This window comes from Drosophila takahashii, chromosome 2R (assembly GCF_030179915.1).
Source record: "Drosophila takahashii strain IR98-3 E-12201 chromosome 2R, DtakHiC1v2, whole genome shotgun sequence".
Lineage (NCBI taxonomy): Eukaryota > Metazoa > Arthropoda > Insecta > Diptera > Drosophilidae > Drosophila > Drosophila takahashii.
This window is the reverse complement of record NC_091679.1, coordinates 31,018,272-31,044,384: the sequence shown is the minus strand read 5'-3', so window position 1 is coordinate 31,044,384 and position 26,113 is coordinate 31,018,272. Positions and strand designations below refer to the sequence as shown.

At 43.2% G+C, this 26,113-nt stretch overlaps 5 protein-coding genes across 9 annotated transcripts; 3 read left to right on the top strand and 2 right to left on the bottom strand.

The window, feature by feature from the left end:
- The first annotated feature begins 1,334 nt into the window (after nt 1-1,334).
- Iswi (Imitation SWI) lies at nt 1,335-5,139 on the top strand. Its single transcript, XM_017152980.3, has 6 exons — nt 1,335-1,483; nt 1,547-1,776; nt 1,845-2,099; nt 2,162-4,277; nt 4,345-4,505; nt 4,568-5,139. The coding sequence occupies exons 1-6, from the start codon at nt 1,436-1,438 to the stop codon at nt 4,851-4,853; spliced, it is 3,096 nt and encodes a 1,031-aa protein (XP_017008469.2). The 5' UTR covers nt 1,335-1,435; the 3' UTR covers nt 4,854-5,139.
- Nucleotides 5,140-5,189: 50 nt separating this feature from the next.
- LOC108065096 (proton-coupled amino acid transporter-like protein pathetic) lies at nt 5,190-13,260 on the bottom strand. 2 transcript variants are annotated; one of them, XM_017152982.3, is made up of 5 exons: nt 12,902-13,260; nt 8,492-8,607; nt 7,711-7,945; nt 6,546-6,667; nt 5,190-6,480 (listed from the first exon to the last, which is right to left on the bottom strand). In XM_017152982.3, the coding sequence occupies exons 2-5, from the start codon at nt 8,605-8,607 to the stop codon at nt 5,520-5,522; spliced, it is 1,434 nt and encodes a 477-aa protein (XP_017008471.2). In that variant the 5' UTR covers nt 12,902-13,260; the 3' UTR covers nt 5,190-5,519. The 2 variants fall into 2 exon arrangements, with proteins under 2 accessions (XP_017008471.2, XP_017008470.2); XM_017152981.3 differs by lacking the exon at nt 12,902-13,260 and adding an exon at nt 10,024-10,108.
- A 4,445-nt stretch (nt 13,261-17,705) lies between these two features.
- On the bottom strand, nt 17,706-18,988 carry LOC108065064 (methylglutaconyl-CoA hydratase, mitochondrial). Its single transcript, XM_017152921.3, has 2 exons — nt 18,579-18,988; nt 17,706-18,520 (listed from the first exon to the last, which is right to left on the bottom strand). The coding sequence occupies exons 1-2, from the start codon at nt 18,898-18,900 to the stop codon at nt 17,943-17,945; spliced, it is 900 nt and encodes a 299-aa protein (XP_017008410.2). The 5' UTR covers nt 18,901-18,988; the 3' UTR covers nt 17,706-17,942.
- A 328-nt stretch (nt 18,989-19,316) lies between these two features.
- ZnT49B (Zinc transporter 49B) lies at nt 19,317-22,284 on the top strand. Of its 3 annotated transcripts, none has more exons than XM_070213425.1 (8): nt 19,317-19,643; nt 19,704-20,539; nt 20,593-20,734; nt 20,793-21,199; nt 21,254-21,582; nt 21,636-21,710; nt 21,771-21,884; nt 21,951-22,284. In XM_070213425.1, exons 2-8 carry the CDS (start codon nt 19,705-19,707, stop codon nt 21,993-21,995), a joined length of 1,947 nt encoding a protein of 648 aa, XP_070069526.1. In that variant the 5' UTR covers nt 19,317-19,643; nt 19,704; the 3' UTR covers nt 21,996-22,284. The 3 variants fall into 3 exon arrangements, with proteins under 3 accessions (XP_070069526.1, XP_017008511.3, XP_070069525.1); XM_017153022.3 differs by having other exon boundaries at nt 19,699-20,539; nt 20,608-20,734; XM_070213424.1 differs by having other exon boundaries at nt 19,699-20,539.
- A 212-nt stretch (nt 22,285-22,496) lies between these two features.
- LOC108065117 (arylsulfatase I) lies at nt 22,497-25,825 on the top strand. Of its 2 annotated transcripts, none has more exons than XM_017153024.3 (7): nt 22,497-22,525; nt 23,798-23,920; nt 23,983-24,142; nt 24,197-24,284; nt 24,347-24,738; nt 24,801-25,545; nt 25,603-25,825. In XM_017153024.3, exons 2-7 carry the CDS (start codon nt 23,813-23,815, stop codon nt 25,793-25,795), a joined length of 1,686 nt encoding a protein of 561 aa, XP_017008513.3. In that variant the 5' UTR covers nt 22,497-22,525; nt 23,798-23,812; the 3' UTR covers nt 25,796-25,825. The 2 variants fall into 2 exon arrangements, with proteins under 2 accessions (XP_017008513.3, XP_070069073.1); XM_070212972.1 differs by having other exon boundaries at nt 22,499-22,782.
- The last annotated feature ends 288 nt before the right edge of the window (nt 25,826-26,113 follow it).

The following is a 26,113-nucleotide window of genomic DNA, read 5'->3' as shown; positions in this document are numbered from 1 at the left end:
GTAAATGGTATAAATAGATGTGCTTCGAATTATAGGGTCTTCCCACAGAGCTCCATCCACCATCTACCATCCGTTAAACGGATGGTCCGTAGGATTTTTGCCGTTCCGAACGGGCTCTTTTATGCGATAGTTAGGCGATGTTTTCTCGGTGCAACTCTGAATTCTTCCTCTTGACTGTGAAAATTGAAACGATGACTGCGAGAACAAATCAAATCGATGGCGGGAAAAAATTAAATAATGCTTCAGCTCATTGTTTTTTGTTTTTTTTTTTTTTTTAATTATTTGTAGTTTGTTATGAGCGGAAAAGCGTTCGCAATTAGGTTGCTATGTGTGCGCCAAAATGTAAGCTGTTGTGCGTACGAAAACATCAATGTTTGCAGCAAAGTGTCAAAATATGTTGTGCCTTTCGTAAATATAACTAATATTAATTAAAAGTGTACTCCTATAAAGTTTTAAAATTGCTATCATTTACCAAAAACAGCATAAATTTGGTTTTGTTTACAAATTTTTCACATTAATATTGTCTAGGCAGAGGCGTAGTAAGAGCGTGTCCTCCCGTATCCCAGGGAGGTTAGGCTCCTCCCCAGTCAGCAATATGTATGCATACTCGTTGTAGGATATGTTATAAGCGTTCAGATATGTTTTTAACCTATTTTCCTAATCTATTTATTGTATTATTCTACAATAAAATTAGGAGAACGCATTTTACGTCAGTTTTTCCGAGTTGAAACCCCCCTTCGTTTATGTTGAGCTAAGCAACTGCTCTTCAGTCAGCTGTAATTGGCTGGTAGATGGTGGATGGAGTTCTGTGGGAACAAGAGTTTCACATTCGTCAAAAATCCCAACCGTTTCAAACGGTTGGGCCATATCCGGCTTGTTTTATTTGGTAGGATGTAAACTTTAAGTTTGTACCCAATATGAAGTCAGATAGGCTTGCAACCTATCTAGATCGATAGATACTATCATTCTAAACAATTTGCATAAAATATTGTTCAATTTGGCCCCCAGAAGCCGAAAAAATAAAAAATTAAAAATTGGCCCCATGTTCCAAACTCTACCGTTCCACAATCGCCGCTAAGTCAACGACGCTGATTTGACGCACATTATAAATAGTATTTTTACCTGTATAATTTACCGATAATTCCACGGTCACACTGCCCAGCGCATTCATCGTAATTTTAGCGATAGGCACGCGCAGTTTTCCCACCATTCATTAAAAAAAATCGCATGTAATTATTTACCATTTGTTTAAGCGAAACTAACTTAATTTAGTGTGCATTGTCACATATTCATGGCTTGAAAGCGTGACTAACTGTTTGACTTACGATTTGCAGTACCCATTGAAGGAATCTCGCGTGAAGCACGCTACATTGCCGAGGGTAAAATTGTGAAAAAAAAGAGTTCAATTTTGGAGACAGACGCCGGCATTGCAAAGATGTCCAAAACAGAAACGGCCGCCGTGGAGGCAACCGAGGAGAACTCGGTAAGTTAGAACGCGGGGGGATAATCCAAGACAGGGCTTCTCTTACACACCGATCCCTTCCAGAACGAGACAACTTCGGATGCGGCCACCAGCTCGTCCGGCGAAAAGGAGGCCGAGTTCGACAACAAAATCGAGGCGGATCGCAGTAGGCGCTTCGATTTCCTGCTGAAGCAAACTGAGATCTTCACCCACTTCATGACCAACAGTGCCAAGAGTCCCACCAAGCCCAAGGGCAGGCCCAAGAAGATCAAGGACAAGGAAAAGGACAAAGACAAGGACAAGGATGCGGCCGAGTGAGTTGTGGAGCTGCTTCCCAAGAAAACGCATTCCTTTTACTTATGTTTTTTCCCTTGTCCATCAGCCATCGGCATCGCAAAACGGAGCAGGAGGAGGATGAGGAGCTGCTGGCGGAGGACTCGGCCACCAAGGAGATTTTCCGCTTCGACGCCTCACCCGCCTACATCAAAAGTGGGGAGATGCGTGACTATCAGATTCGCGGACTCAACTGGATGATTTCCCTGTACGAGAATGGCATCAACGGAATCCTGGCCGATGAAATGGGTCTGGGAAAGACCCTGCAGACAATTTCCTTGCTGGGTTATCTCAAGCATTTCAAGTGAGTTTCAAAATTCGCCAAATAACAGAAGAAAAGCTATTAATGTCAAACCCTTCCTCCAGAAACCAAGCTGGTCCCCACATCGTCATCGTGCCCAAGTCCACGCTGCAGAACTGGGTGAACGAGTTCAAGAAGTGGTGTCCTTCCCTCAGGGCCGTCTGCCTGATTGGCGACCAGGACACGCGCAACACCTTCATTCGGGACGTGCTCATGCCGGGCGAATGGGACGTCTGCGTGACCTCCTATGAGATGTGCATTCGCGAGAAGTCGGTTTTCAAGAAGTTCAACTGGCGCTACTTGATCATCGACGAAGCGCATCGCATTAAAAACGAGAAATCAAAGCTCTCGGAGATCTTGCGAGAGTTCAAGACCGCCAATCGGCTGCTCATCACGGGTACTCCGCTGCAGAATAATCTCCACGAGCTGTGGGCCCTACTCAATTTCCTGCTGCCCGATGTTTTCAACTCCTCGGAGGACTTTGACGAGTGGTTCAACACGAACACTTGTTTGGGCGACGATGCGTTGATTACGCGCTTGCACGCCGTCCTAAAGCCCTTCCTGCTGCGTCGACTCAAGGCCGAGGTGGAGAAGCGGCTGAAGCCGAAGAAGGAGATGAAAATCTTTGTCGGCCTGTCCAATATGCAACGCGACTGGTACACCAAGGTGCTGCTCAAGGACATTGACGTGGTGAACGGCGCCGGCAAGGTGGAGAAGATGCGACTGCAGAACATCCTGATGCAGTTGCGCAAGTGCACCAACCACCCGTATCTGTTCGATGGCGCCGAACCGGGGCCACCGTACACCACGGACACCCATTTGGTGTTTAATTCCGGCAAGATGGCCATTCTCGACAAGCTGCTGCCCAAGCTGCAGGAGCAGGGATCGCGTGTGCTGATCTTCTCTCAGATGACGCGGATGTTGGACATCCTGGAGGACTATTGCCACTGGCGCAACTACAACTACTGTCGCCTGGACGGTCAGACGCCGCACGAGGATCGCAACAGGCAGATCCAGGAGTTCAACATGGACAACAGCGCCAAGTTCCTCTTCATGTTGTCCACTCGAGCCGGTGGCTTGGGCATCAATTTGGCCACCGCCGATGTGGTCATTATCTACGACTCGGATTGGAATCCCCAGATGGATTTGCAGGCCATGGATCGTGCCCATCGTATTGGTCAGAAGAAGCAAGTGCGCGTATTCCGCCTGATCACCGAGAGCACTGTTGAGGAGAAGATCGTGGAGAGGGCCGAGGTGAAGTTGCGGCTGGACAAGATGGTCATCCAGGGTGGTAGATTGGTCGACAATCGTTCTAATCAGTTGAACAAGGATGAAATGCTTAACATTATCCGCTTCGGAGCCAATCAAGTGTTCAGCTCCAAGGAGACTGACATTACAGACGAAGACATTGACGTTATTCTGGAGCGCGGCGAGGCAAAGACGGCCGAACAAAAGGCCACGCTGGACAGTCTGGGCGAGAGTTCACTGCGCACATTTACGATGGACACAAATGGCGAGGGAGGCACCTCCTCGGTCTACCAATTCGAGGGCGAGGATTGGCGTGAGAAGCAGAAGCTTAATGCTCTGGGCAACTGGATTGAACCGCCCAAGCGAGAGCGCAAGGCGAACTATGCAGTGGATGCCTACTTTCGGGAGGCACTGCGCGTTTCTGAGCCCAAGGCTCCGAAGGCACCACGCCCACCCAAGCAGCCCATCGTGCAAGACTTTCAATTTTTCCCACCCCGTCTCTTCGAGCTGCTAGACCAGGAGATCTACTACTTCCGCAAGACCGTCGGCTACAAGGTGCCCAAGAACACTGAGTTGGGCTCGGAGGCCACAAAGGTTCAGCGCGAGGAGCAGCGCAAGATCGACGAGGCTGAGCCGCTGAGTGAAGATGAGATACAGGAGAAGGAGAACCTGCTCTCACATGGTTTTACCGCCTGGACCAAGCGCGACTTCAATCAGTTTATTAAGGCCAACGAGAAGTACGGTCGTGATGACATCGACAACATTGCAAAGGACGTGGAGGGCAAGACACCGGAGGAGGTTATCGAGTACAATGCGGTCTTCTGGGAGCGCTGCACTGAGTTGCAGGATATTGAGCGAATTATGGGACAAATTGAGCGCGGAGAGGGCAAGATACAGCGACGTCTTTCTATCAAGAAGGCCTTGGATCAAAAGGTTAGTTGTTATTTAGTTTTTTATCGCTCTTTCGTTTTCATTTATTGTTTATACATTGGTTTTATAGATGTCCCGGTATCGCGCGCCCTTCCATCAGTTGCGACTGCAATATGGCAACAATAAGGGCAAGAATTACACAGAAATCGAGGATCGATTTCTGGTTTGCATGCTGCACAAGTTGGGCTTCGACAAGGAGAACGTTTACGAGGAGCTCAGAGCGGCCATAAGGTAAGGATAAACCTTGATTTATAAAAGAACTGAACACTACTAATTATCTCTTTATCCCGCAGAGCTTCCCCTCAGTTCCGTTTCGACTGGTTCATCAAATCTCGCACAGCTCTAGAGCTACAGCGTCGTTGCAATACACTGATTACCCTCATCGAACGTGAGAACATCGAGCTGGAGGAGAAGGAACGCGCCGAGAAGAAGAAAAAGGCGCCCAAGGGCAGCGTGTCCGCGGGCAGCGGAAGTGCCAGCTCCAATACCCCAGCACCCACGCCGCAACCGAAGGCCAATCAGAAGCGAAAGAGCGAGGTGGTGGCCACCAGTTCCAACTCGAAAAAGAAGAAGAAGTAGAGAGGCAATGGAGGAACGATATTCACATGAGATTTGGCTCCGCACTCAGCATTAGGCAGTTACACACTTAGTTAAGACAAGCGATTACTTAAACATATTTCACTCGACATAGATACTTAGTTTTTAACTCACACCGGAAGCAATTGCCCCTCAGCCCCCGAATATCTTCTGAACACACCCGCTACACACATCCAACTATTTTACTATTGCGCGCCGCTGTATTCTATTCCAAGTAATTGTACTTTGTTCTAAGACCGTAACCATTATATTTATATATTGCAAAACAGCTATGATGATTTTTTTGGAAGGGAATCCCCCATAGAAAACCACGCCGCGTTGTCTTTTTTCATACTGTTCGCTTTATGGTTTGGAATGCTGAGCAACTTAACATAATAACATTTATAAATTCTATGAATTGCAGCTTAGTTTGTGTAACAGGGCACTTAAACTTAATATCATCTTGTTCATGCAGTCAACGGCATCGGCAATTTGGCATCCGAGCCGCCTGACCATGTTCAACATGGCCGTAAGTTGGGTCTGATGTGGATGTGGATGTGGGCTTTGCCTGCTCTTTGAACTCTTACTCGTCTTTCGTCTCGTCTCGTCTCCATCGCTGGAGCTACCTGCATCTAGTGTAATACTACGTGTTAACCTCTGGCAACCTCCTTAATCCTCGCCGCTGTACATTTCGATGATCTCGTTAATACTGGCGACGGCGCCGGCAACCAAAGCCAGGATGGAGAACACACCCAGGAAGATGTTCTTGGCCAGCTTCCACTTGCAAACGCCCAGGCGATCGGGCCACAGGTAAACGGTCTCCACGAAGCTGGGCACAAAGATGCCCAGCAGCGAGAAGAACACGGCACCGACCAGACTGATGAAGGGTTCCAGATTGGGGATGGCAGCAGCCACACCGCCGCTCACCAGGATAATGCCACTGCGCAGCAGGATCTGTGTCATGTTGTGCTTCTCGGGACTGAACTTGTGACTGATCTTGCGCCAGAGGATCTCGTTGGGCACATAGAACTGCAGGCCGAAGGTGAAGAGGATGGCCACGGCCATCAGGAGCTTCGCTGTATCCCCCAACCAGGCTCCTTCCGGCAGATTCAGCGTGATGCTGCCTCGCACCTGGTCGCCGAACCTCACATAACCGAAGAATCCGATGATGGCGTACAGCGAGACGACGGTGATCATGGCCGTGTTAAGGACACCCGGGCATCCCAGGAAATGTTGGGGCTTCTTCATCGAGTTCTCCACCGGCATTACAACACCGATTCCCTCCATGGCGAAGATCACGGTGGCAAAGAAGAGCGGAATGTGGGCCGCCTTGGCAATCAAGGGCTTGTCGGAGTAGACCAGCGGCTCATCGAACATGTAGTACAGCGTGATGGCGAAGGTGACGACAATGAAGATGTTGGCCATCATCGAGAACGGCACCAGCCACTTGAGGTCGCGGATCTGACCGATCAGCAGGCAGGGAATCACGGTTATGGCGATGTAAATGCGCACATCCCAGTTGATGCCGCAATCGTAGTTGATAACATCGTGGAAGGATGTGGCAATAAATACGATATACACACATGCCGCCGCATAGTATGTGGCCATCAGACCGATGTCAACGAATTGCCTGGAAGAGGATTATAATTGTCATTAAGGATCGTCAACTGGATTATTCCTTATCCCCCTACTCACTTGGCAAAATTGGAGTAGGGTCGCATTCCCTTCGGTCCGTACTCGAAGACCTTCTCCGCCGTTTCGGCGAATCCCAGAGCCGAAACCTTGGCATCCCGGCAAATGTTGTGCGAAGTTTTGACCTGTAGAACAAGATTTTTATATAAAATTTAGATTCTAAATGATAATAACTAAATTTTAAATTTTAAATGCTTCAAATAAGTTTTAAATTTAAAGTCATGAAAGGAATCTAATTATCTTCTTAACTTTTAGCTTTCTGAATCAGTATTATATCATCCATTTTTAGAATCGAATACAGGAATATTTTCTGTATTTTCTGTCCATAAAAAATATTATTTAATATTTATTGGAACAGCTTTAAATTATTTTTAAATGTATTTACCAATTTGTATGTGCATAAGATACACCTAATTAAAACTGGAAACAGCTGCTTTAAAATGTTAAATTTAAGTGTACGCGATTGCCAAACACTTGAAGTTTTAGTGCAGGTTGTGTAACTGCCGGTTGACCGACTTAAAAATAGTTTTTACTGGGAATCTATAACTTACTCGATCTAATATTTCAACCGCAATCTGTAAATCTAATTGATCGTAGTGCTGAGCACTTGAAACGGCGCTCGGGAAAAGTCCAAAATGACTGTCCAAATCCTAACGCTATAAATCTGCTGACTGGAGTGGTTTATTATGTATGTCCGCATTTATATATATGACCGATAGATGAACGGTGGTGACTCGGCCATTCTAAGAAATATTTTAGTTGATTTATACAATGTTTGGGCACGCGATTCCAAAGATGTCTGGATTTTGGAGTGCTGCTAATTCTGGGAAATTACGTCTTGGTGGATTTGCAAGGATCGGAAATGCTTGGTCGTAAATATAAGTCATAAAACTACGGCAATCGAACATTGTATCTCCCCGCGATAAGGACTAGTGGCGACTAGTCTGCGTTTCCAGACGCGTGCAACGATTGGACTGTCCGTTGCAGTGCTTATCTGGGCCCTAAGTCTTCTATTGGCCATCGATTCGGCACCTTGAACTACTTAAAACTCCGGGAACTACGTCAGCCAAGGCTTAGGCGGCTCACCTGGTCTGACTGCTGTCTGTCTTGGTAATTGTTTGATTCAACAGTCACTATCAGGTGCTAAAATCCTAACCATTTTGCTTACCAAAATATGTACGCAGTGGGTGCAGAGGAATCCGACGATCAGCGTCATGGCCATTCCAAAAGCCAATCCGGCATTGTGAAAAGCCATGGGCATGGCCAAGATTCCCGTTCCCAGGGAACTCTTGAGCAAGTGCGCCAAGGCGCCGCCGGCACTGGCTCCATTGGGATCGCGGTGCTCGAAGGGATGGTAGGGATCCTCCGACAGCGACAGCTGGTTCTTGTCTGTCAAGCTGGATCTGTGGGAAGAAGAGTGAAAGTGTTATCTCTCGAGCTTATCGCAACTTTGTATGACAAATTTGTAATAAAATCAAATATGAACCTCAGCGAAATTCACTTTTTCACCTCAAATGTATTAATTTAACTTTACATTTACCAAAGTTTTCAATACTTTCGAATCATGACTTTTTGTAGAAATGTAACGAACTTTACTTTTAGAAATTGAAATTTTAATATTTAATGAAAATTTCCTTTTCAATAATGAAAATAATTTATGATATACGGAATATTGTGATATTATTACTACCATGAATAAGAAATATTCATAATGTAAAATATGAAGGATTTGTATTTATTTGCATGATTTAAAATGTTATATAACATTATTAATAATCATAAAAGATTTTAATTAGTGATTTTAGTCGACCTATGTTTACTATTGAGTGCGTTAGCGAACTCGAGGTCATTTTTAGAAGTTGAGTTTATAAATTAACAGACCAGCATTTTTAAAAATAACTTTAAGGATTTTATTTTAAATTTGGATCCATAAAATTAGGGATACTTACTTCGAGTTGAAGTCACTTAACGTGGCGTTGTTGTAAGAGGGCGGGTTCTCTGCTGGTGGGTCCGCCGATGGGACAGAGGCCGGCCCATCTGGGGTAAATCCCTTATTATCTGCCATCTGAAACACACAAATAAATCGGGATCGATTGTTATTAAATGAAATTAACACATTTGATTGATCGGCCGCACACGAACGGGCTTTTATCGCAGAAAGGAAGCACGAGATTCGCTTTCGTTGGCCATTTAAGGCTTGGGTTAATCCGCTCAAGGGTTGCTAGGCACAAGCCAGGCATATCTTATCGACTTTTGGGAACATTCGAGTATTAAAATTGCCTTACCAAGAGATTTCTGATACTGGCCGATCGTTATCGGAAATGCCTAAGAAACGAGCTGGGGGTGGGGTCGTGCAAATAAACAACAATCGCACTTCGTTCATAAAATTCAGCTTTATGGTGCCCTAAAAATGCTTGTAATTCCTTTGACTACAGCCGTAAAATGGGACCCTAAATCAGCGTCCATATAGTAGTCACCACCTATTTTTCCTATTGAGTTGATGTTGATTCATTCTTGTGGGTTATAATAAAAGTTCTTTAACGCGGCAGCCGATCCACTTATCCCCTGCAATTTACCCGTGTTCTTTGAACTCAGATTAGCACAATCTTCATAAAATGCTTATTTATGAGCCGCACCCTCATCTATTAAAATTTATGAATCTATTATGGTATTGTTAAATAAAATGTGATGTTATTGAAGGCCGGGAAATTTGTTGTCTTTGGCTATATAACAACCATAAACAAAAAGGTCACATGTCGGATTTCTTGGCTGACCAAAGTTCCATATTAAGAAGAAAGTGAAAACATTTCTTTATTGTTTTTGAAAGTTAAAGGATCAAAATGAATATAAAAAAATAATACATTTTGGTAATTTGTATATTTTTAATGTTTAATTTCAATTCAAATATAATTACATTTTAAAACCATTTATGGGTTTTCTACTTTGCTTGATAAAGCAGCAGTCAAACAAGATTTTATCTTTTCCATGGCATACATAATTTCGATCGATCACAAAGTCTTAAAACAATGGAAAATTTTCGAAATTGTGCCAGTAAAAACTAGAAAAAGCTTAATAGCCATTGTTTGCAAAACAATTTATGTATTTCCGATATGACTTGATAAAACCGTAGTAAAATATGATTAAATTGCGATTTTGTTCTTCTTTTCCACGACATCCTTAATTTTAATCGATCATTATGTCCAAAAGCAATTGAAAAGTTGTTAAAACTGGGCCAGTATTTACCAAAAAAGTTGTATTCCCATTGTTTTCGGAATATTTATGGAGTTGAACTTAAATTTGGTAGAAATAATACATTTGGGGGAAAATTTAATTGGTACTTAGTCATGCAGTTTTGACGAAAAGTGTGCAATAAATATAATTGAACAACAGGTTATTTTTGTGTTCGCTAAAAAACTCGTAATCCTTTGATTTATTTCGGAGGCGCGATAAATATACGTAACAAACGTTTCCAGTAACTTACTCTTCTAGGATATTCCGATCGTAAAAGTTCTCGAGAAAGGGAGGACCGAACGCGCCCTCTGGCCAAAAGCAACTGAACGATCGGTTGGCAAACAAAATGGGCGTTAGTTCTGGGCTCGGGGGCTACGGCGCCAAAAAGTGTCGGAAAACGTCGAAATACTAATGTCCAGAAAAGATAACGACTTAAAGCAAGACGGTGTACAATAATCAATAAACAACAAATACACCCAGCATGCCACATTCATAGCTAATAAAAATAAAATACTCAAAGCTACCTTTAAAATCAATTATAAACAGATAACAATATCGCCGCCGAACAGAACCGAGTTGAGTCGAACCGAAGACTAGACCACAATCCACTTCACTGATTTACTGCCCAGGGAAAACTGAAATGAAGAGTACTCTTCAATGATTTACTGATTCGTTGTATTAATTCAATAAATTTCGAATACGTAATTACTTTCATTGAGAACTTTAGACTCTTGATGGGAAACTACGATCCATGGAATTAAATAATTGCGTTTAATGACCGTTAATCGTGGTGGAGCGTGTTATTATTATCAATATTATCTGGCGGCTCGATAAGATTAGTGGTCAGTAATGCTCACTGTACTATTGGCATACTTCTTATATAAAGAGAGTAAATCGTAACTCTGTGACATTGAAGTCCCTATATATCTTATGATCGGTCATTATTTGTTGTTTACCCATAGCGATTGTCTTTTATTTGGGGCGCACAAAGCGATAAATCGAATCGGTAAATCTTTATGATCGACTTCTAATTGGGTTCCAGTTACTGGGGGGGCCCCGGGTTGTATACGACATCACGCGCCCACACTACCCCTTCGATATTCAATCATATCGGGACATATGGACATTGATTAGCTTTTCAAGCCTATTCGATTGACCGAAACTTGGGTCATATTCGTTTTATTGTCAATTACATTAATTAGTTCCGCCATTTGATTTATAATTTAATTAAGGGTTGTGTTTAGTGCGTCATCGAAAGATAAAGTCTCCGATTTGGTCTTTATGATCGTGCTAATTGGCTAAAAAAGCCTTCGTGCCCTGGCACAGCAACTGACTTCTTAACTTTTGGGGATTTCTCCTAATGAGCGAAACGGAACACGAAAGATTCCGATGTTTACAAATGTTTACTCAACCAATTATATACTGATTTATAAAATCTTAATTGTGAGGCAAGCCAATAAAGTACTACGTCAAATGAGAAAAGTGATGGGAAGGTGTGGCTTTTCGGATGTTGACCTGAATTCACTGGAGGATTATTGAGTGAGATTGTTTTGCCGGAAAAAGTTGCCTTGTGTGTTCTTTATTCATAAAAGTATTACGGCTTGCAATACCCGATCTTTATCTCCGGTTTTGTCTTATCGAAGTCATAAACTCCAGTATTAACTGTATTATACCCTGACCTGCTTCCATAACTCCCCAATCCCATCGAACGGCCTTCCCAGCTATTACATAACCTGTCTTTCAAAACCTTTTCGTTTGGGTATCTTTCGGCTTCAGGAATTTCACCCTGCCAATTCTCGAGCACCGCCTTAATTGGTTGCTGATTTTTTTGAATGGAATTTCGAGTAGGATCTGTTTTGGGTCAATGCATTCCATTAAAGCCAAAACAGCTTTTTGTTTTAGCCTTTTTATTTACCAGTTTTCTGTTTTGTTTTGCTTTAGCTTTGTTTAATTTTTTGCAGCTTTTGTTTTGCTTATGTGTTCGCTTCACGTGCCGCAAGAAGAGGCAAAAAGAAAACCCGTTGACCGTCCTGATAGACTGTCAATACCATTCATTAAACCCCATTACAGAGAGAAATATCCGAGAAGCTTTATCAAAAATCGCCAACATTCAAAGTTTTATTAAGACTCTTGAAATAAATGTAAAACTATTTTCCTTAACTATTTTATTTTCTTTCATTACATTCATGTCTTATTATTTTTCTCACAAAATATCAGAATAACCAATAACGCTTCTTCCGACTAACGATTCCAGTATCTATTGATATAAAAGTACAATCCTAATATTTCATTGTTATTAACATAACCATTTTGATTATTATAAGATCCCAAACATATACTTGTTTACGAATTTTCCAAATTAATTATTCGGTTAATAAAAACTCAGTTTCGGTATTATATTACTCGATCACTTTTTTCTCTCTGTGCAAGGGGAGTTGCGGGGTGGAAAAGGAACTTAGTGTCATACGATCTCTCGCGGTAAGGTGGATCGAATCGGTTGGGTGTAGCTTTTTCGCGACCTTATCGCACATACTTTCGATATGCAAAACGGATGAGCCTGAGCGGCATAATTGATCGGACAGTTTGACAGCTTTGTAGTGTTGAACTTGCAGTTATCTCATTGTTCAGCCCATTTATTTTCGGGCAATAACAATATTAACGATGATGTGATAATGCCCTACCTCGCCAACTTTGAGTGACAGCCGAGTGTGTGGGTGAAAGGGGGTTATTTTTTATTTCCAGAATCTGAACTAAACGCCAGGTTTATTGCACCGTGTGTAGTGGAACCGTAAGGTAGCTGTCAAGATAAAACTGAGCCAATAATCTTTTATGGCATCCAATTCGGCGCTTATCACCGCAACAAAAGAACGGGGGAGCAATGATTTTTCCCACTTCTTATTCTACTCATTACTGGATGACTGGCCAATTGAAAGTAAAAGGGGCCGGGATCGAAGATTTCCAAGTTTAGGGCAATTTTTTGTGTCACATGCATCTGATAAATATGCCTGATAACTCATTTGATGTGCGGGAATTAATTATAAATAATTAGGGCACTTAAAAAATAGGCGATGATAAACACGAAAAGCACAATGTAAACAAACAAATAATTGCCCAAGCACAGTAATTACCTTTGGCCCGATTTAGTTGGTGTGAACTTTGGTGGAAATTATAAAGAAATTATATTAATTGTTTGATCCAATCGCTTGTCCTCGACATTGACGCCGAAAAGTGATTTTTTCACACAGACGCGTTAATGACAGATATGCTCGGTGGGGCGATTATAAGGCCAGAATTTGCAGAAGCTATCAACACTCTTTAGCTTTTGTGATCATTTGTTTAATTATTTAATTTTTCACACCTGCCGTGTTGCAAGGATTTACGAAATTCGCGCGCGCTTTGTTTGAAGGGTTTACGTTTTATTTTTACGATTTTTTTTTCGGCCCCCGCTGGCGATTTGTTGTTAACTGTCGGACGATCGCTTAGTGACTGATATTAAGCCAATGTTTGTGCTTTAATTTGTTGCTGCGACGGCGTCGCCAGAGCGGCTATAAACCCGGCCAGACACACAGATATATGTGTTCCCACTCCCCACCGAAACTCGGAGACGAAGTCGGTTCGGTTCGGGCAATTAGCGCAATGGACAATAAACCGTGACGCAGGAGGGGCGAAGTCGGCCTCTCTCTCTGTCGTCCAGGTGAGCACATATGCCATATGCCATGTACCTCCATTGTGCGTATGGGTGCTTTCTACAGATCACTCAGCTTTGGGCATTCGGCGGCCAGACAAGTCTGCCCGCGTCCCATTACTCATACGCCGCGTAGCCGAGGAACCGGAGGAGCATGAGGATAACCGGGTGCCCGGAGTTCAATCCCTCTATTGTTGTCAGGGAAGACTCTTATCTGAGGAATGTGGTCGCTACCTTGTCGATTTGGATCAAGAACACATCTGGCTTATCTGATTGCATTTCTCTCAGGAAAATCCCCAAGCCGCGAGATTGGGCCTACTTTTAGGGGCATACAGCAGGGGCAAGTTCTTTTATTTGGCTTCTGCATATTTGGAAATAATAATTAGATCACCCTGTATCCCCCACAGACACTCTGTCTGCCATTGCCACCTTACTAACTTTAGCTATCAATCAACTATCAATCATCTAATACAGTTGAAAGACGTTGCACCTACACAAAACAAAATGTTTTAAAATGCTGTGAAGCTAATAGCGTTTAAAGGTTTATGGTTGTTTTGTGTGATTTTATTCTTACAATAAATAGCAAATTAAATTTTATTAGGATGGTTTTATATCTCAATTCATGTATCAGAAGTTAATGTAAGGATTGTAAAAACTTATTGGTTAACTAAAAATAGCAGAAAGGAAAAACAGATCAATTTCGAAGCATTTTCTATGCAACACGATTATGAGAAACCATCCCGTTTAAATTATTAGAAAGATATAGATAAAGTATAATAGTACGGAAAAATATGTGTATTTAAAATATAAATTTCTGATCCCCTTTACACATTTTTTCAGTGTGCCTATAGGCACTTGCATCTCGAGAATTTGTGCGACACTTCGGAGCTCTTTGGACCCCTTCACCATTCCCCCTATTTTCTACAATTACTTAGTATTGCCGTCGGCGCTTCTCTTTTAGTCAGACCATGTGAAGTTTAGTGATTGACTTGTTTCAAGTAGCCAGCTCCCCTTGTTAGCTGGTTTTGTTGTCTAACCATAAAATATGAAAAAACGATCGGTTTTGTTTGCCTTAGCCCGTGTGGTTAGTTAGTTTGTGGCGTCAGTGGGACAGTGGAAAATTTTTAGTGGCGTGGCAGGTGCTGTAAACGAAATGCATTTTCACGTGATATGCATTCCAAATTTGTCGAGTTCAAATAGAGTTGCGCCAAATGGATTGTGATTCGTCATTGATTTATGGGGGCATTAAATGTGTTCGCAGTTTAAGGGCCATTGGCGTAATTAACTGTCGGTTAGACAACCGAGTTCTGGAATAGCAATAATTATATCTAAGGAGTTGATTGGATTGAGTTCGCCAGGGCTATGGATAGTAAACAGTGTATCTTTAATTGCAGAGTAACTACACTCAAAATAAATTTAACCCTAAATTTTAGAAAATCGCCATTAAAATTTCTTTTTTCTAAATACAAGAAAGTTATTTCTAAATCTTAGGAAATTGTTCTTAAGTCAAGAAAGTTTTCCTTAAATCCAGGAAGTTTTTCTTAAATGTAGAAAATGGTTACCATGAACTAAAATCACCCTAAAATCTAGAAAAAATGCCCTTAAAATTAGAAATAATTTTCTGAAAAATAGAAAGGCAAACGAAAATAATAAAATATTTTGGCAACACTTTTTCTAAAAATGAGTGCCCTAACCCTAAAATTAAGCTAACCCTAAATAATAGAAACATTTTCTAAAAAGTAGAAAGTTTTTCTAAAAAATAGAAATAGTTGTTTTCACATGCTCTGGCACACCAAAATGTTCAATGCCAGAACTTGTCAGCTGCCGGGCGGCTGTACTCGTAGCGCAGACGGTTAAAGCGCTTGGTTAGAAATCGAATCGACCCTGGTTCGAGTCCCAGAGCAAACTAATTTTTACCTTTTTTTTTAAGTTTTTTTTTTTAAGTTTTTTTTAAATTTGTTTTTTTACTCTTTTTTTATTCCTTTTTTTTATTGATGGCAAGCGGTAAACCGAAAATAATTTGGTTTATATTTAGCTATTTACTATATACAACACATAAAATAAATTGCGATAGCATAAATATATACATATGTATATATGTATGTAAATAAGTAAAACGCGAATGGTCAAAATTATGCAATTAGTATTCAAATGTATTCTCCGCTTGACCCTTTACATACAATGCTCGGTTTGCCACAGCAAATTTAAGTGCTACAATGGCCCAGTATGTAGGCCGTTCGCTCCTCGCGCGGGAGACCCGGGTTCGATTCTCACCGACGGACAAGTAAAAATGTAAGTTTTTTTCATGAAGATAAAATATTAACTAATCATAATTTCTACATTTCCAATCTTCCGCAGTCCCGTAGTCCACATTTACAACAACATTTGGCTTTGGTTAGATAAGAAATCCAAGCGCAAATACATAATAATAAATACATAACCTTTAACATTCACAATATACAAGACACACAACGCCTGCATATGTACATATATAGGGAGGAGTACATAATATAAACGTATATACAAAAAAAATCATGATTGAACATGTTTTTTTGTTTTGTTTTTAATTTCTATTTTTTAGGAAAATTTCCTACTTTTTAGAAATTTTTGCCCTTAAATTTAGTAAAATAACCCTAAAATTTAGAAATATGACGTCAAAAAAAATCAAAAATATAGAAAAATGTGACCCTAAAATTTAGGGCGAGCTTGTCTTGAAGACAAAAGTAGGGCGATTTCCTTGACTTTAGGGTTAATTTTATTTTGAGTGTACTGATAAAATATGATGTACGAGCCGTGTTGGATTGTTTAACAAGGTTCTTTATTGACGCAAGACAACTGCACGTTGCGTATACGACATGTGGAAGCCTTGGAAGGCTGATAGTCCGATAAGCTAAAAGGTTCTGCGATGAACGAGACCTGAAACCCTTTTGAAGCGGGTCAAGTACTTATTCTATAGACGCTGCAATATTGACACTACGATTTCTTATCGACGTAGAATTTGGAAAACATTTACTACTGTTGCTGTCCCGTATTGACAATCTCCGTTGAGCCTGATAAAGTTGTACCGCCTTAATAGAGAATTATCGATTGCGAAAGCATCCTGGATGGGTGCTCTTAAGTGCTTAAGATATTATCGGTTCGCGTGGGGATTTCCCACTCATCTGATATACATTTGGCAACCTTGAGAATGCCTCTCATCAATCTAATTGATTTTCAAGCGGCAGCTCAAGCACAAATACCTGGAAAAAGTTAATTCAAAAAAATCCCCTCCCTTAAAAAGATATTTAAGGCCTCCAGTCACCGACTTCCACCTCCCTGCCTCATTACAATGCACATTGAGTTTGTATTTCTGACCAACTGATCATGCCTTAGCAAATGGAAATCGTCGAGATATTCGCATCCAAATCGCAATGTGTGTATTATCGTTCATAATAACGAGTCAAAACAATAAATAATTGATTTGCTTCCGCAATTGGCTTCCGGATCTGCCTTCTCGCCATGTTTTGGGGTCAACTCGGTTCGACAACTTGGACGCATCGAGCACTGAGTAATTAATTAATTGATTAATTAATATGCACACTGCGCAGCTTGCCGGCTAAGATTTCCGATTTAGATTCAGATTCCGATATTTCGGATATATACAGCTTCTGCCAACGACACTGACCTTGCCCGATGTCAAACACCCGCGACGCATTTTTAATTTACTGCTGCGACCGCTGACTTCGATCATGAATGGAGGTGAGATAGTGACGCAATGTAGATTCGCAACCAAAATCTGGGCTAGTGGGGGTGGTTCGAGTCATCCGGGTGACAACTTCCTTGAGTTGCCGCCAAGAAACCGGTTAAATCTCAAATGGCGGCTTCACAAAAGTGATTTTATTTAGCGCCTGTTTTGTTTCGTGTTGCCCCAGGTGACAGAACCCCTTTGTTCGAGCGGGCCCCAAAAATACAATACAAATAAGTGTGTAGGAGCACGCCCTGCAATATAAATATTCGCAATATGCAAATTACCTGCTGTACAAATGACAAACCAAGGCACAGTCATTTGGTATTATAGCCGCCACTTGTAGGCTGATTCGCCATGCAATTACACTGAACCTAACTCGCATGACAATAGGAACTTTCTAACTCACGGCTTCCCAAGAAATTCCGATTTCCGCATAGTTCGACGACAGAACGATCAAGGTGAATTTTGCATCTAATTTCCAGTTCTATGCTGTGCGGGAACATGCAATGCAAATGGGGAGTGTATGTCGATCGGTGGTATTTAATGGCTGTAATTAGCATTTTCAGTACTAAATAGAGATGCGTCACCGCAGCTATTAACTACAATTAGCGTAATTTAAGTTATTTGGCAGCTCGATAGGATCGAACGATTTATATAGAAACAATTGAACTGGGCTTTGCCGCTTGAGTGTTTCCACAACAGTAACAGATAAAATTATAAATGCAATTGTCAGCTTAACTTTAGGAGTGGTTAGATTCTACTCCCCCTTGTAGACGGGCTTGCGCTTCTCGGCGAAGGCGGCGAGTCCCTCGAGGCGATCCTTGGTGGGTATCACCTGTGAGTAGCAGATCTCCTCGATGGAGTAGCCGGTGGCCAGGTCCACCTGCATGCCCTTGTCGATGGCCAGCTTGGCCATTCGCACGCCCACGGGTCCGTTGGGCAGGATTTCCTCGGCCAACTTGAGGGCCTGCTGGTAGGCGGCGTCCTTGGCTTCGTTCTGCTGCACCACATGATTGACCAGCCCCAGATCCTTGGCCTCCGCTCCGTCGAGAACACGCGCCGTGAAAATCAGCTCCTTGGCCAGTGCGGGTGACAGGATGCGTGGCAGTCTTTGAGTGCCTCCGGCTCCAGGGATGATGGCCAACCTAGTCTCTACGAGACCCATTTTGGTGTTCGAAGCGGCGGTGCGAATGTCGCAGGCCAGAGCCATTTCCAGGCCACCACCCAGGGCAGCGCCATCCAAAGCGGCGATGACGGGAATGGGCAGTTGCTCGATGGCGATGAGCAGACCCCTGAGCTCCTTTACGAACTCGGTCGCTTCTTCGGGAGACATGCCTGTGTTTTATATGGTTATTATATCAGTGGTTTGAGGGTCTTTAATATAAATTCTCACCCTTTCGCTCTTTCAAGTCGGCGCCGGCACAGAAGATTCCAGGTGTAAGACTGCGCAATATAACAACCCTGTTTGCATTATCCTTCTTTATATCGTCCAGGACATCGGTGAATGTCTCCACCATGCCCCGGCTGAAGGAATTCTTCGCTGCCGGCCTATTCAGGCCAATAACAGAGATTCCCTCGCGAGGTCCCTGTAATCGCTCTACCAGAACTTCATCGCCATTACCGTAAGGCGTCGCTGCCGCAAAAGAGCGGGAAGCAACAAGTGGGCGGGTGAACTGACGGGCTAGTCTCGACACTCCTTGCATCAACATTGACATTTTGTGGCTTAAAACAGGGAAAATCAAAAAGTTAAACAGGAAATCAAGTGATTATAAAACGACCGGCAGAAAACAGCTGTTGCGCCAGTGCTGGCAAAAGCTTAAAGCTGCTATCGATAAAAACATCGATTACACTGAGGAGGCTAGTGAGCTGTTCGCACTGTTCCATCCGTACTACCGTTTTAAAAATTGCAATTTTGAAAAAAAATGACAATTTAATAAAGATGTTTCAGGGGTTTCAACTAACTAAGAATGAGGTAGGTCAAATACAGATATACATATATATATACATTTCTAGAATGCTATTTCTTGGCAGTTACGTCCTTTAAATCCCAATTAGAGTCTCCTAAGATGCTTTTCAGTAAGAACAGTAAATAATAGCTTTATGGTGTGACCAACTGGCGCTGGCGAGAAACGAAAACCACAAAAACAACGGCCAAAGCACAGGCAAAAAGCGCCAGCCGGTGATGGTTAAATTTTCAGTATAAAAACTTTGCCAATGTCGATTTAAAAGCAATTTCCAAGTACGCCCGCGTCGCCCCAAGGATTGTGCCCCCAGGACCGAGTGGGGCGTTCCACAGAGTCACTCAATCAGGAGTTGTTACGCCCGTAATTCGCATTCCCCCCGTTCTATTTGCCCCGCATGACGTAGTTTTCGGCCAAAAGTGAAACCACGGAGCACCCCCAACAATAGCAAAACAACCGATAGGGATCTAAGGTCTGATAGTGACGCAGCGCGCCGTGTAAGCAATACTACATGTACATGTTGAACAGATAGCCCTAACCCATTATTCCCAGTGCAGGATGCTGATGCGCGGCGTGCAGATCCTGCAGCGAAGACACCAGCAGCTTGGAAGGGCCTTCGGCCAGTGCTCCTTGCGCCACGATGCCGGAAATCCCTGGCGGCGGAATGATGCTCAACCGCATCCCAGGATGCGACCCGGCATGTTACTCCAGTTTCGCTGCTCTGCCGGTGGCAGTGATTCCAAGAAAAAGGAGCCAGCGCTGCTGGAGGAGACTCCCGCTAAGGAGAAGCAAACGAAAAACTTTGAGGTAAAGACGTCCAAGGGCATCCTGTCCATCAGCACCACCATCGAGGACTCCAAGATCAACGAGATCGTCTTCGAGAAATCCGATCTGCCGCCGGTGACCAAGCTGAAGGAACCGGCCCTGGCCGCCGCTGCCATCAACCTGCGAGCCAGCTCCACTGCAGCGGGAGCTCCACTGGGAGGAGTTGGTTCTCATATGAATCCTGCTGAAACTATGCCAGCCACAGCACCTGCTCCGACTGCAATAGCTTTGGCTGCAGCTGTGCTAGCTGAAAAGACAGGAGATGTTGCTCCTACAACGGAGCCGCCGCCTGTGCTGCCTCCCAAGCGACCTCGATTCGATTATCGCGCTTCCCTGGAGCGCAACTTTGTGACGCCCAATCGGGCTATTAGTGATTTCCTGCTGACCGCTGCAGACCTTGAAAGCTTGCCCAAAATCAAGCGGAGATCGCCGTACGAGCAGGAGCCACCCATGACAGTCTACTGGCGACGCGATGTGGAGGCCAAGGCCGTCGAGGTGTGGGGCTCCAAGGAGAACCTATTGCGGGAGCGACTTAAGCGAGAGGTAGAGCGCAAGCAGTACCAGCAGAGTGAGTGACCGATTCCCTTGTTTCCCATCCAACCTTTAATGAGAGTGCTAAAGTCTATGACTCCGCAGATCTTTTCACTGTCAAGCGGCGGCTGCGCGACTACCGCAGGGAGATGGGTTCCCGCACCAAAGTGATGCTCGACAACCGCAAGGAGTCGGAGAAATCCGGACAAGTGGTGGGCATTGCCATTGCCATGTGAGTTCCAGAATTTAGGAAATGATTATGTCCAAAAACAAGGCATTATTCCTTTCAGCAATGCGGCCAATTTGCTTTTCAAGGCTGGCGGTTGGCTGTACAGCGGTTCCCACAGCATGTTTGCGGAGGTTATCCATTCGCTGGCCGACTTGATCAACCAGCTCATCCTGGCCTTTGGCATCTACAAGTCCTCCCAAAGTCCGGACATCGATCATCCTTACGGATACATGAACATGCGATATGTTTCTTCACTGATCTCTGGCGTGGGCATCTTCTGCGTTGGATGTGGTCTGTCCATCTACCACGGTATTGACGGCATTCTCCATCCGGAACCCATCGCAGATCTGTTTTGGGTGTACTGCATCCTGATGGGATCGCTGGTTTCGGAGGGAGCCACTCTGGTGGTGGCCATCAACGAGCTTAAGCGATCGGCCAAGGAGAACAACATGACCTTCAAGGACTATGGTGAGTTTTTTCAGTATAATAAATAAATAAATGGCTACCTCCTTTTCCCCACAGTTATTTCTGGCAAGGATCCCTGCGTTAATGTGGTGCTTTGCGAGGACGCTGCTGCTGTGACTGGCGTTATGGTGGCTGGAGCTTGCATGGGATTGAGCAGCTACACAGGATCCCCCATCTTTGATGCCGCTGGATCCTTGGTCATTGGTGCTCTTTTGGGTGCCGTGGCCTCCTTTATCATTTACACAAACGCTAATGCCCTGGTGGGGATATCTATTGCTTCCGAGCGTCTGGAGAAGATTAATTCTGCTCTGGAGGCCGATGTGATGATCAGGGCGATCTACGATGTCAAGGGCATCGATATTGGCAACGCTCGAGTCCGCTACAAGGTGAGACGACCTTGCTTTTCAAGGGCTTTAATGAGACTAAATTATATTCGCAGGCTGAGCTCGACTTTGACGGTCGCGAGCTGACGCGTTCGTATCTGGACAAACAGGATCTCGCCAAGCTGCTCACGGTGCGTATTGTTGACCCATTTCTGGGCCCGTCACTAACCGGTTTTTGTTCCACTCTACAGACGGTGCGAGGCTTCCAAAAGGTTGAGGATCTGGAGGGCTTTCTGCTCGATCAAGGCGAAAACATTGTGGACCTGATGGGCGGTGAAATTGATCGCATTGAGATGAATCTGCGGGTTAGTTTTTTGGTATCCAGTGTTTATGTTATTGATTTCTAACCTGTCTTCATGTTTCTTTGGCAGACGCAATTCCCAGAAATACGTCACGTGGACCTGGAAATACTCTAAACGCCCTCCATTCGCCTGGGGGCCTGTTAAAAACATAAAGCATTGGGTGATTTGGTTGCTTTCTATAAGAAATTATTGCCTGTCTAGCCTATATTTATTTCCCATTGTGTACTTTTAGATGTAACTTTAAAGCTAAGCATTAAAAGTGTAATGCCGCGGGCTTGACAGGAGCCCGGTGGTTCGAAGGAATATATCTGTTTTCAAAGTAGTTTGTTGAACTTTACCTACAGCGTTTTCCGTAGATATTCCCCCACCTGATTCTGTGTACTATAAAATAATGTAATTATTATGCAATGTTTTCCCATTTCTGGTTGCATGGGTCGTGGGTCATCAAAGGCAATAGTTTTCGCTTTTTTTATGCAATTTCAACCGACAAAGCGCTCTGTAGCTCTCTTCCACTGTCTGAATAGATTTCGATCTTTAACAGCGTTTTGCTTTCACTGTTAAAGGTCTGCGGCTCTGCTGCTGTTTGGGAATTTTTTCAGTCTGACTTGGCGCGTGAATTAAAACGGTTGGCGATTGGCAAACCGGTAAGAGCCGAACTCCCAGATTCTCAAAATTCGATCTCCAGTGAACATAAATCATTCGTTAATATAGAGAGCCTACATATATGCACAAAAATTGAAGTTAACCAAAAGTCAAATAATAAATTTGCAAATAAAATCGAGGACAACTGTCATGCTTAACAAACCTTAACAAGTCTACGTGTAAAATAAATATTGCCCGCGGTTTGTTTATCTGCCTAATTAATTCCAAAATTGAGAAAAGTAAACAAAAAGTTTAAGCGGTAAGGGCGTGAACTTTACTAATCGTCACAAAAATAATATATTTGACTTATGAGTGATTTAGCATAAACGAATTTCTTTTGAAACTCAGAAGGGGTTAGTGACCTATGAAACCCAATAGAATGATTGTTTGTATAACAAAGAATTTTTTACATAGAAAATAGAGACATCATTATGAACCTTTCATTTTGGGTTTAAAACAAAAAATCAAACAACTCTGGTTAGTACAAAAAGTTAAAAAGACAAGGAGATCTTTTTTGTATACGGATTATACTTCACCCAACTCAAAAGTCAGTAGAATATAAAATTTCCATCGAAAAGTAAAGCTAAAAATAAAATTTAAACTAAATATTAAAATCCTTCGGTTGATAAGCATTTAAACAATCATAATTCTTATCATATTTATTTATTATTACAAAGAGCATTTTAATATTTGTATTATTATTAAGAGCATTAAAGGGTCGATCTGTCTGGAAAAAGTCTCGGAATCTAATTTGGTTTTTTAATTTGAGCTTTCTGATTACTGTGTGGCACTTGTTGACCCATTAACGGTACAAGCAGCGACAAACGCAATTTACATGCTAATTAGATGTCACAATCGCTTTGAACATTGCTACAAAACAAACAAAGTGTATTCGGATCCCATCACATAAATTCTTTAGTGTGTTCCTATAACCAATAAATTGCATCTTAAATGTAGAACTCCAACTGCGAATCGATTAATTCAGTGCAGGTGAAGTGTGGCCCATCCAAATTGAGGTCGCACTGAGTGCAATTGCTGATTCAGTTCCATATCGACAGACAAATGAATTCCAACCCAGATGATGATCAATGCCACGATACAAAACGGTGGATGATCAATCAATTGAAATCGAGACCGATCTCGTAATTGTTGTCACTGGGAATCTCTGCAATACATCAATTAGTTTTAACTAATTGCTGTTTTATAGTTGCATATATCACACGATGCTTTAGAATTTGTTGCAAAATGATTGCATATATCACACGATCTCTTAGTTTTTCAGGAAGACAATGCTTTTTTTATGGCTTATTTGCTTGGTGCTACCCAATTTGATTTCATGTGAGGAGGAGAAACCTCCAACAAAGCCGAACATTATATTTATTTTGGCAGATGATCTGGTAAGATTATTACAACCATATAATCAGAATTTCCACATATTTTACAATATTCTTTCCACCAGGGCTTCAACGATGTGGGCTTCCATGGTTCGGCAGAGATTCCCACGCCCAATATTGATGCCCTCGCCTATTCCGGTGTTATTCTGAATCGCTACTATGTGGCACCCATTTGTACACCCTCAAGATCTGCGCTTATGACGGGAAAGTATCCCATACATACGGGTGAGTAATGTCTTACATATCTAATATTTATTAATTAAAGTATATTTTTTATAGGAATGCAACACACTGTTCTTTATGCCGCTGAACCGCGGGGTTTGCCGCTGGAGGAGAAGATCCTACCCCAGTACTTAAACGAATTGGGGTAGGTCTATAATATTTCCAGGTTCATGACCGTAACTCCTTACCCATAATCTCTTTTTCCAGTTACACCTCTCACATAGCTGGCAAATGGCACTTGGGGCATTGGAAGCTTAAGTATACTCCACTTCATCGGGGTTTTAGTAGCCACGTGGGATTCTGGTCGGGTCACCAAGATTACAATGATCACACAGCCGTGGAGAACAATCTCTGGGGTCTGGATATGCGCAATGGGACGGAAGTGGCCTACGACCTTCATGGTCATTACACTACGGACGTGATAACCGATCATTCGGTCAAGGTAATTGCCAACCATAATTCCACCAATGGTCCTCTGTTTCTCTACGTGGCCCATGCAGCCTGCCACTCGAGTAATCCGTATAATCCGCTGCCAGTTCCGGACAACGATGTGATCAAGATGGGGCACATTCCACACTATAAACGTCGGAAATTCGCAGGTAAGTGACAAATTTATCATAATATGATTTTCTGTCCTACTAATCTCTATTAAATATCCCAGCTATGGTAGCCAAAATGGACGACTCCGTGGGTCAGATTGTGGATCAGCTGCGCCAGTCCAACATGCTGGAGAACTCCATAATTATATTCTCCTCGGACAATGGAGGTCCCGCCCAGGGTTTTAACCTGAACTTTGCCTCCAATTACCCCCTGAAGGGTGTGAAGAACACCTTGTGGGAGGGTGGAGTAAGAGCGGCGGGTCTCATCTGGTCACCTCTGCTCAAGAAGAGCCAGCGAGTGTCCAATCAGACCATGCACATCACCGACTGGCTGCCCACGCTCCTGGAGGCAGCTGGTGGTCAACCGGCCTTGGGTAATCTTAGCAAGGCAATCGATGGCCAAAGCATTTGGCGGGCTCTGGTCCAGGATAAGGCTTCACCACGTCTGAATGTCCTCCATAACATTGATGATATTTGGGGCAGTGCCGCCCTAAGCGTTGGCGATTGGAAGTTGGTCAAGGGGACCAACTATCGAGGCAGCTGGGATGGATGGTATGGACCGGCTGGGGAGCGAGATCCCCGGCTCTACGACTGGCAGACAGTGGCCAAAAGTAGGGCAGGCAAAGCCCTGGAAGCCCTAAAGATGCTCCCCAGTCGAGCGGATCAGCAGAGATTACGAGCAGCCGCCACGGTAGCTTGCCAAGCACAATCCTCTCAAGGAACCAGTTGTAAGGCCACCGCCTTCTCAGAACCATGTTTGTTCCACATTCGCGACGATCCCTGTGAGCAATTCAATCTGGCAAAGCAGTAAGTTCTGAAATCGGTCAATATTGTACCTTATAATCTTTGTGAATATTCCTTAAGATATCCCGAAGTCGTCATCGCATTAATGACGGAACTGGCACGTTTTAATTCCACCGCAGTGCCGCCTTCGAATAAACCAGCTGATCCTCGAGCAGATCCTAAATTCTGGAACTATACGTGGACAAATTTCGGGGACTATCAACACGATAATGACTCTGTTAGCGGAGAAATAAGCTTCGCAAAGACTGCTTAGAATAAAGAGATAACGTTTTAGTTAAAGTGATTTTAGGGCCTCTAAAAACCTTTTAATATCTGGAGTGGGTAGCTCAGATATTTGTGGAGATTCGAAGCTTAATTAGTTTAAACCATTTAAAATGACAATGTGCAGGTATTTGTTTGTAAATATCGACCTTCATTATATTTTACAATTCAACAAGATGCATCTAAAATCCCGGCTGTTAACTTTTGAAATTGACTGTGTAAAGGCTTATATTCCGGTGTTTCGAATCCTTCGGGTCGAATTGGGGATCCTTTCTTCAAACTTGTGTTTTTGTTTCCATATAAATAAATG

Excerpts from the sequence above, each read along its gene's own strand:
- LOC108065064 (XM_017152921.3), bottom strand. The coding sequence starts at position 18,900 with ATGTCAATGTTGATGCAAGGAGTGTCGAGACTAGCCCGTCAGTTCACC. Across the intron at positions 18,521-18,578 it reads CGACTTGAAAGAGCGAAAGG|GCATGTCTCCCGAAGAAGCG; the intron begins GTGAGAATTTAT and ends TATAAAACACAG.
- Iswi (XM_017152980.3), top strand. The coding sequence starts at position 1,436 with ATGTCCAAAACAGAAACGGCCGCCGTGGAGGCAACCGAGGAGAACTCG. Across the intron at positions 4,278-4,344 it reads AGAAGGCCTTGGATCAAAAG|ATGTCCCGGTATCGCGCGCC; the intron begins GTTAGTTGTTAT and ends TTGGTTTTATAG. Across the intron at positions 4,506-4,567 it reads GAGCTCAGAGCGGCCATAAG|AGCTTCCCCTCAGTTCCGTT; the intron begins GTAAGGATAAAC and ends TTTATCCCGCAG.
- LOC108065117 (XM_017153024.3), top strand. The coding sequence starts at position 23,813 with ATGCTTTTTTTATGGCTTATTTGCTTGGTGCTACCCAATTTGATTTCA. Across the intron at positions 24,143-24,196 it reads AAAGTATCCCATACATACGG|GAATGCAACACACTGTTCTT; the intron begins GTGAGTAATGTC and ends TATTTTTTATAG. Across the intron at positions 24,285-24,346 it reads CAGTACTTAAACGAATTGGG|TTACACCTCTCACATAGCTG; the intron begins GTAGGTCTATAA and ends CTCTTTTTCCAG.
- LOC108065096 (XM_017152982.3), bottom strand. The coding sequence starts at position 8,607 with ATGGCAGATAATAAGGGATTTACCCCAGATGGGCCGGCCTCTGTCCCA. Across the intron at positions 7,946-8,491 it reads TTAAGTGACTTCAACTCGAA|ATCCAGCTTGACAGACAAGA; the intron begins GTAAGTATCCCT and ends TTCTTCCCACAG. Across the intron at positions 6,668-7,710 it reads CCCACTGCGTACATATTTTG|GTCAAAACTTCGCACAACAT; the intron begins GTAAGCAAAATG and ends CTTGTTCTACAG.
- ZnT49B (XM_070213425.1), top strand. The coding sequence starts at position 19,705 with ATGCTGATGCGCGGCGTGCAGATCCTGCAGCGAAGACACCAGCAGCTT. Across the intron at positions 21,200-21,253 it reads CATGACCTTCAAGGACTATG|TTATTTCTGGCAAGGATCCC; the intron begins GTGAGTTTTTTC and ends TTTTCCCCACAG. Across the intron at positions 21,885-21,950 it reads GCATTGAGATGAATCTGCGG|ACGCAATTCCCAGAAATACG; the intron begins GTTAGTTTTTTG and ends TTTCTTTGGCAG.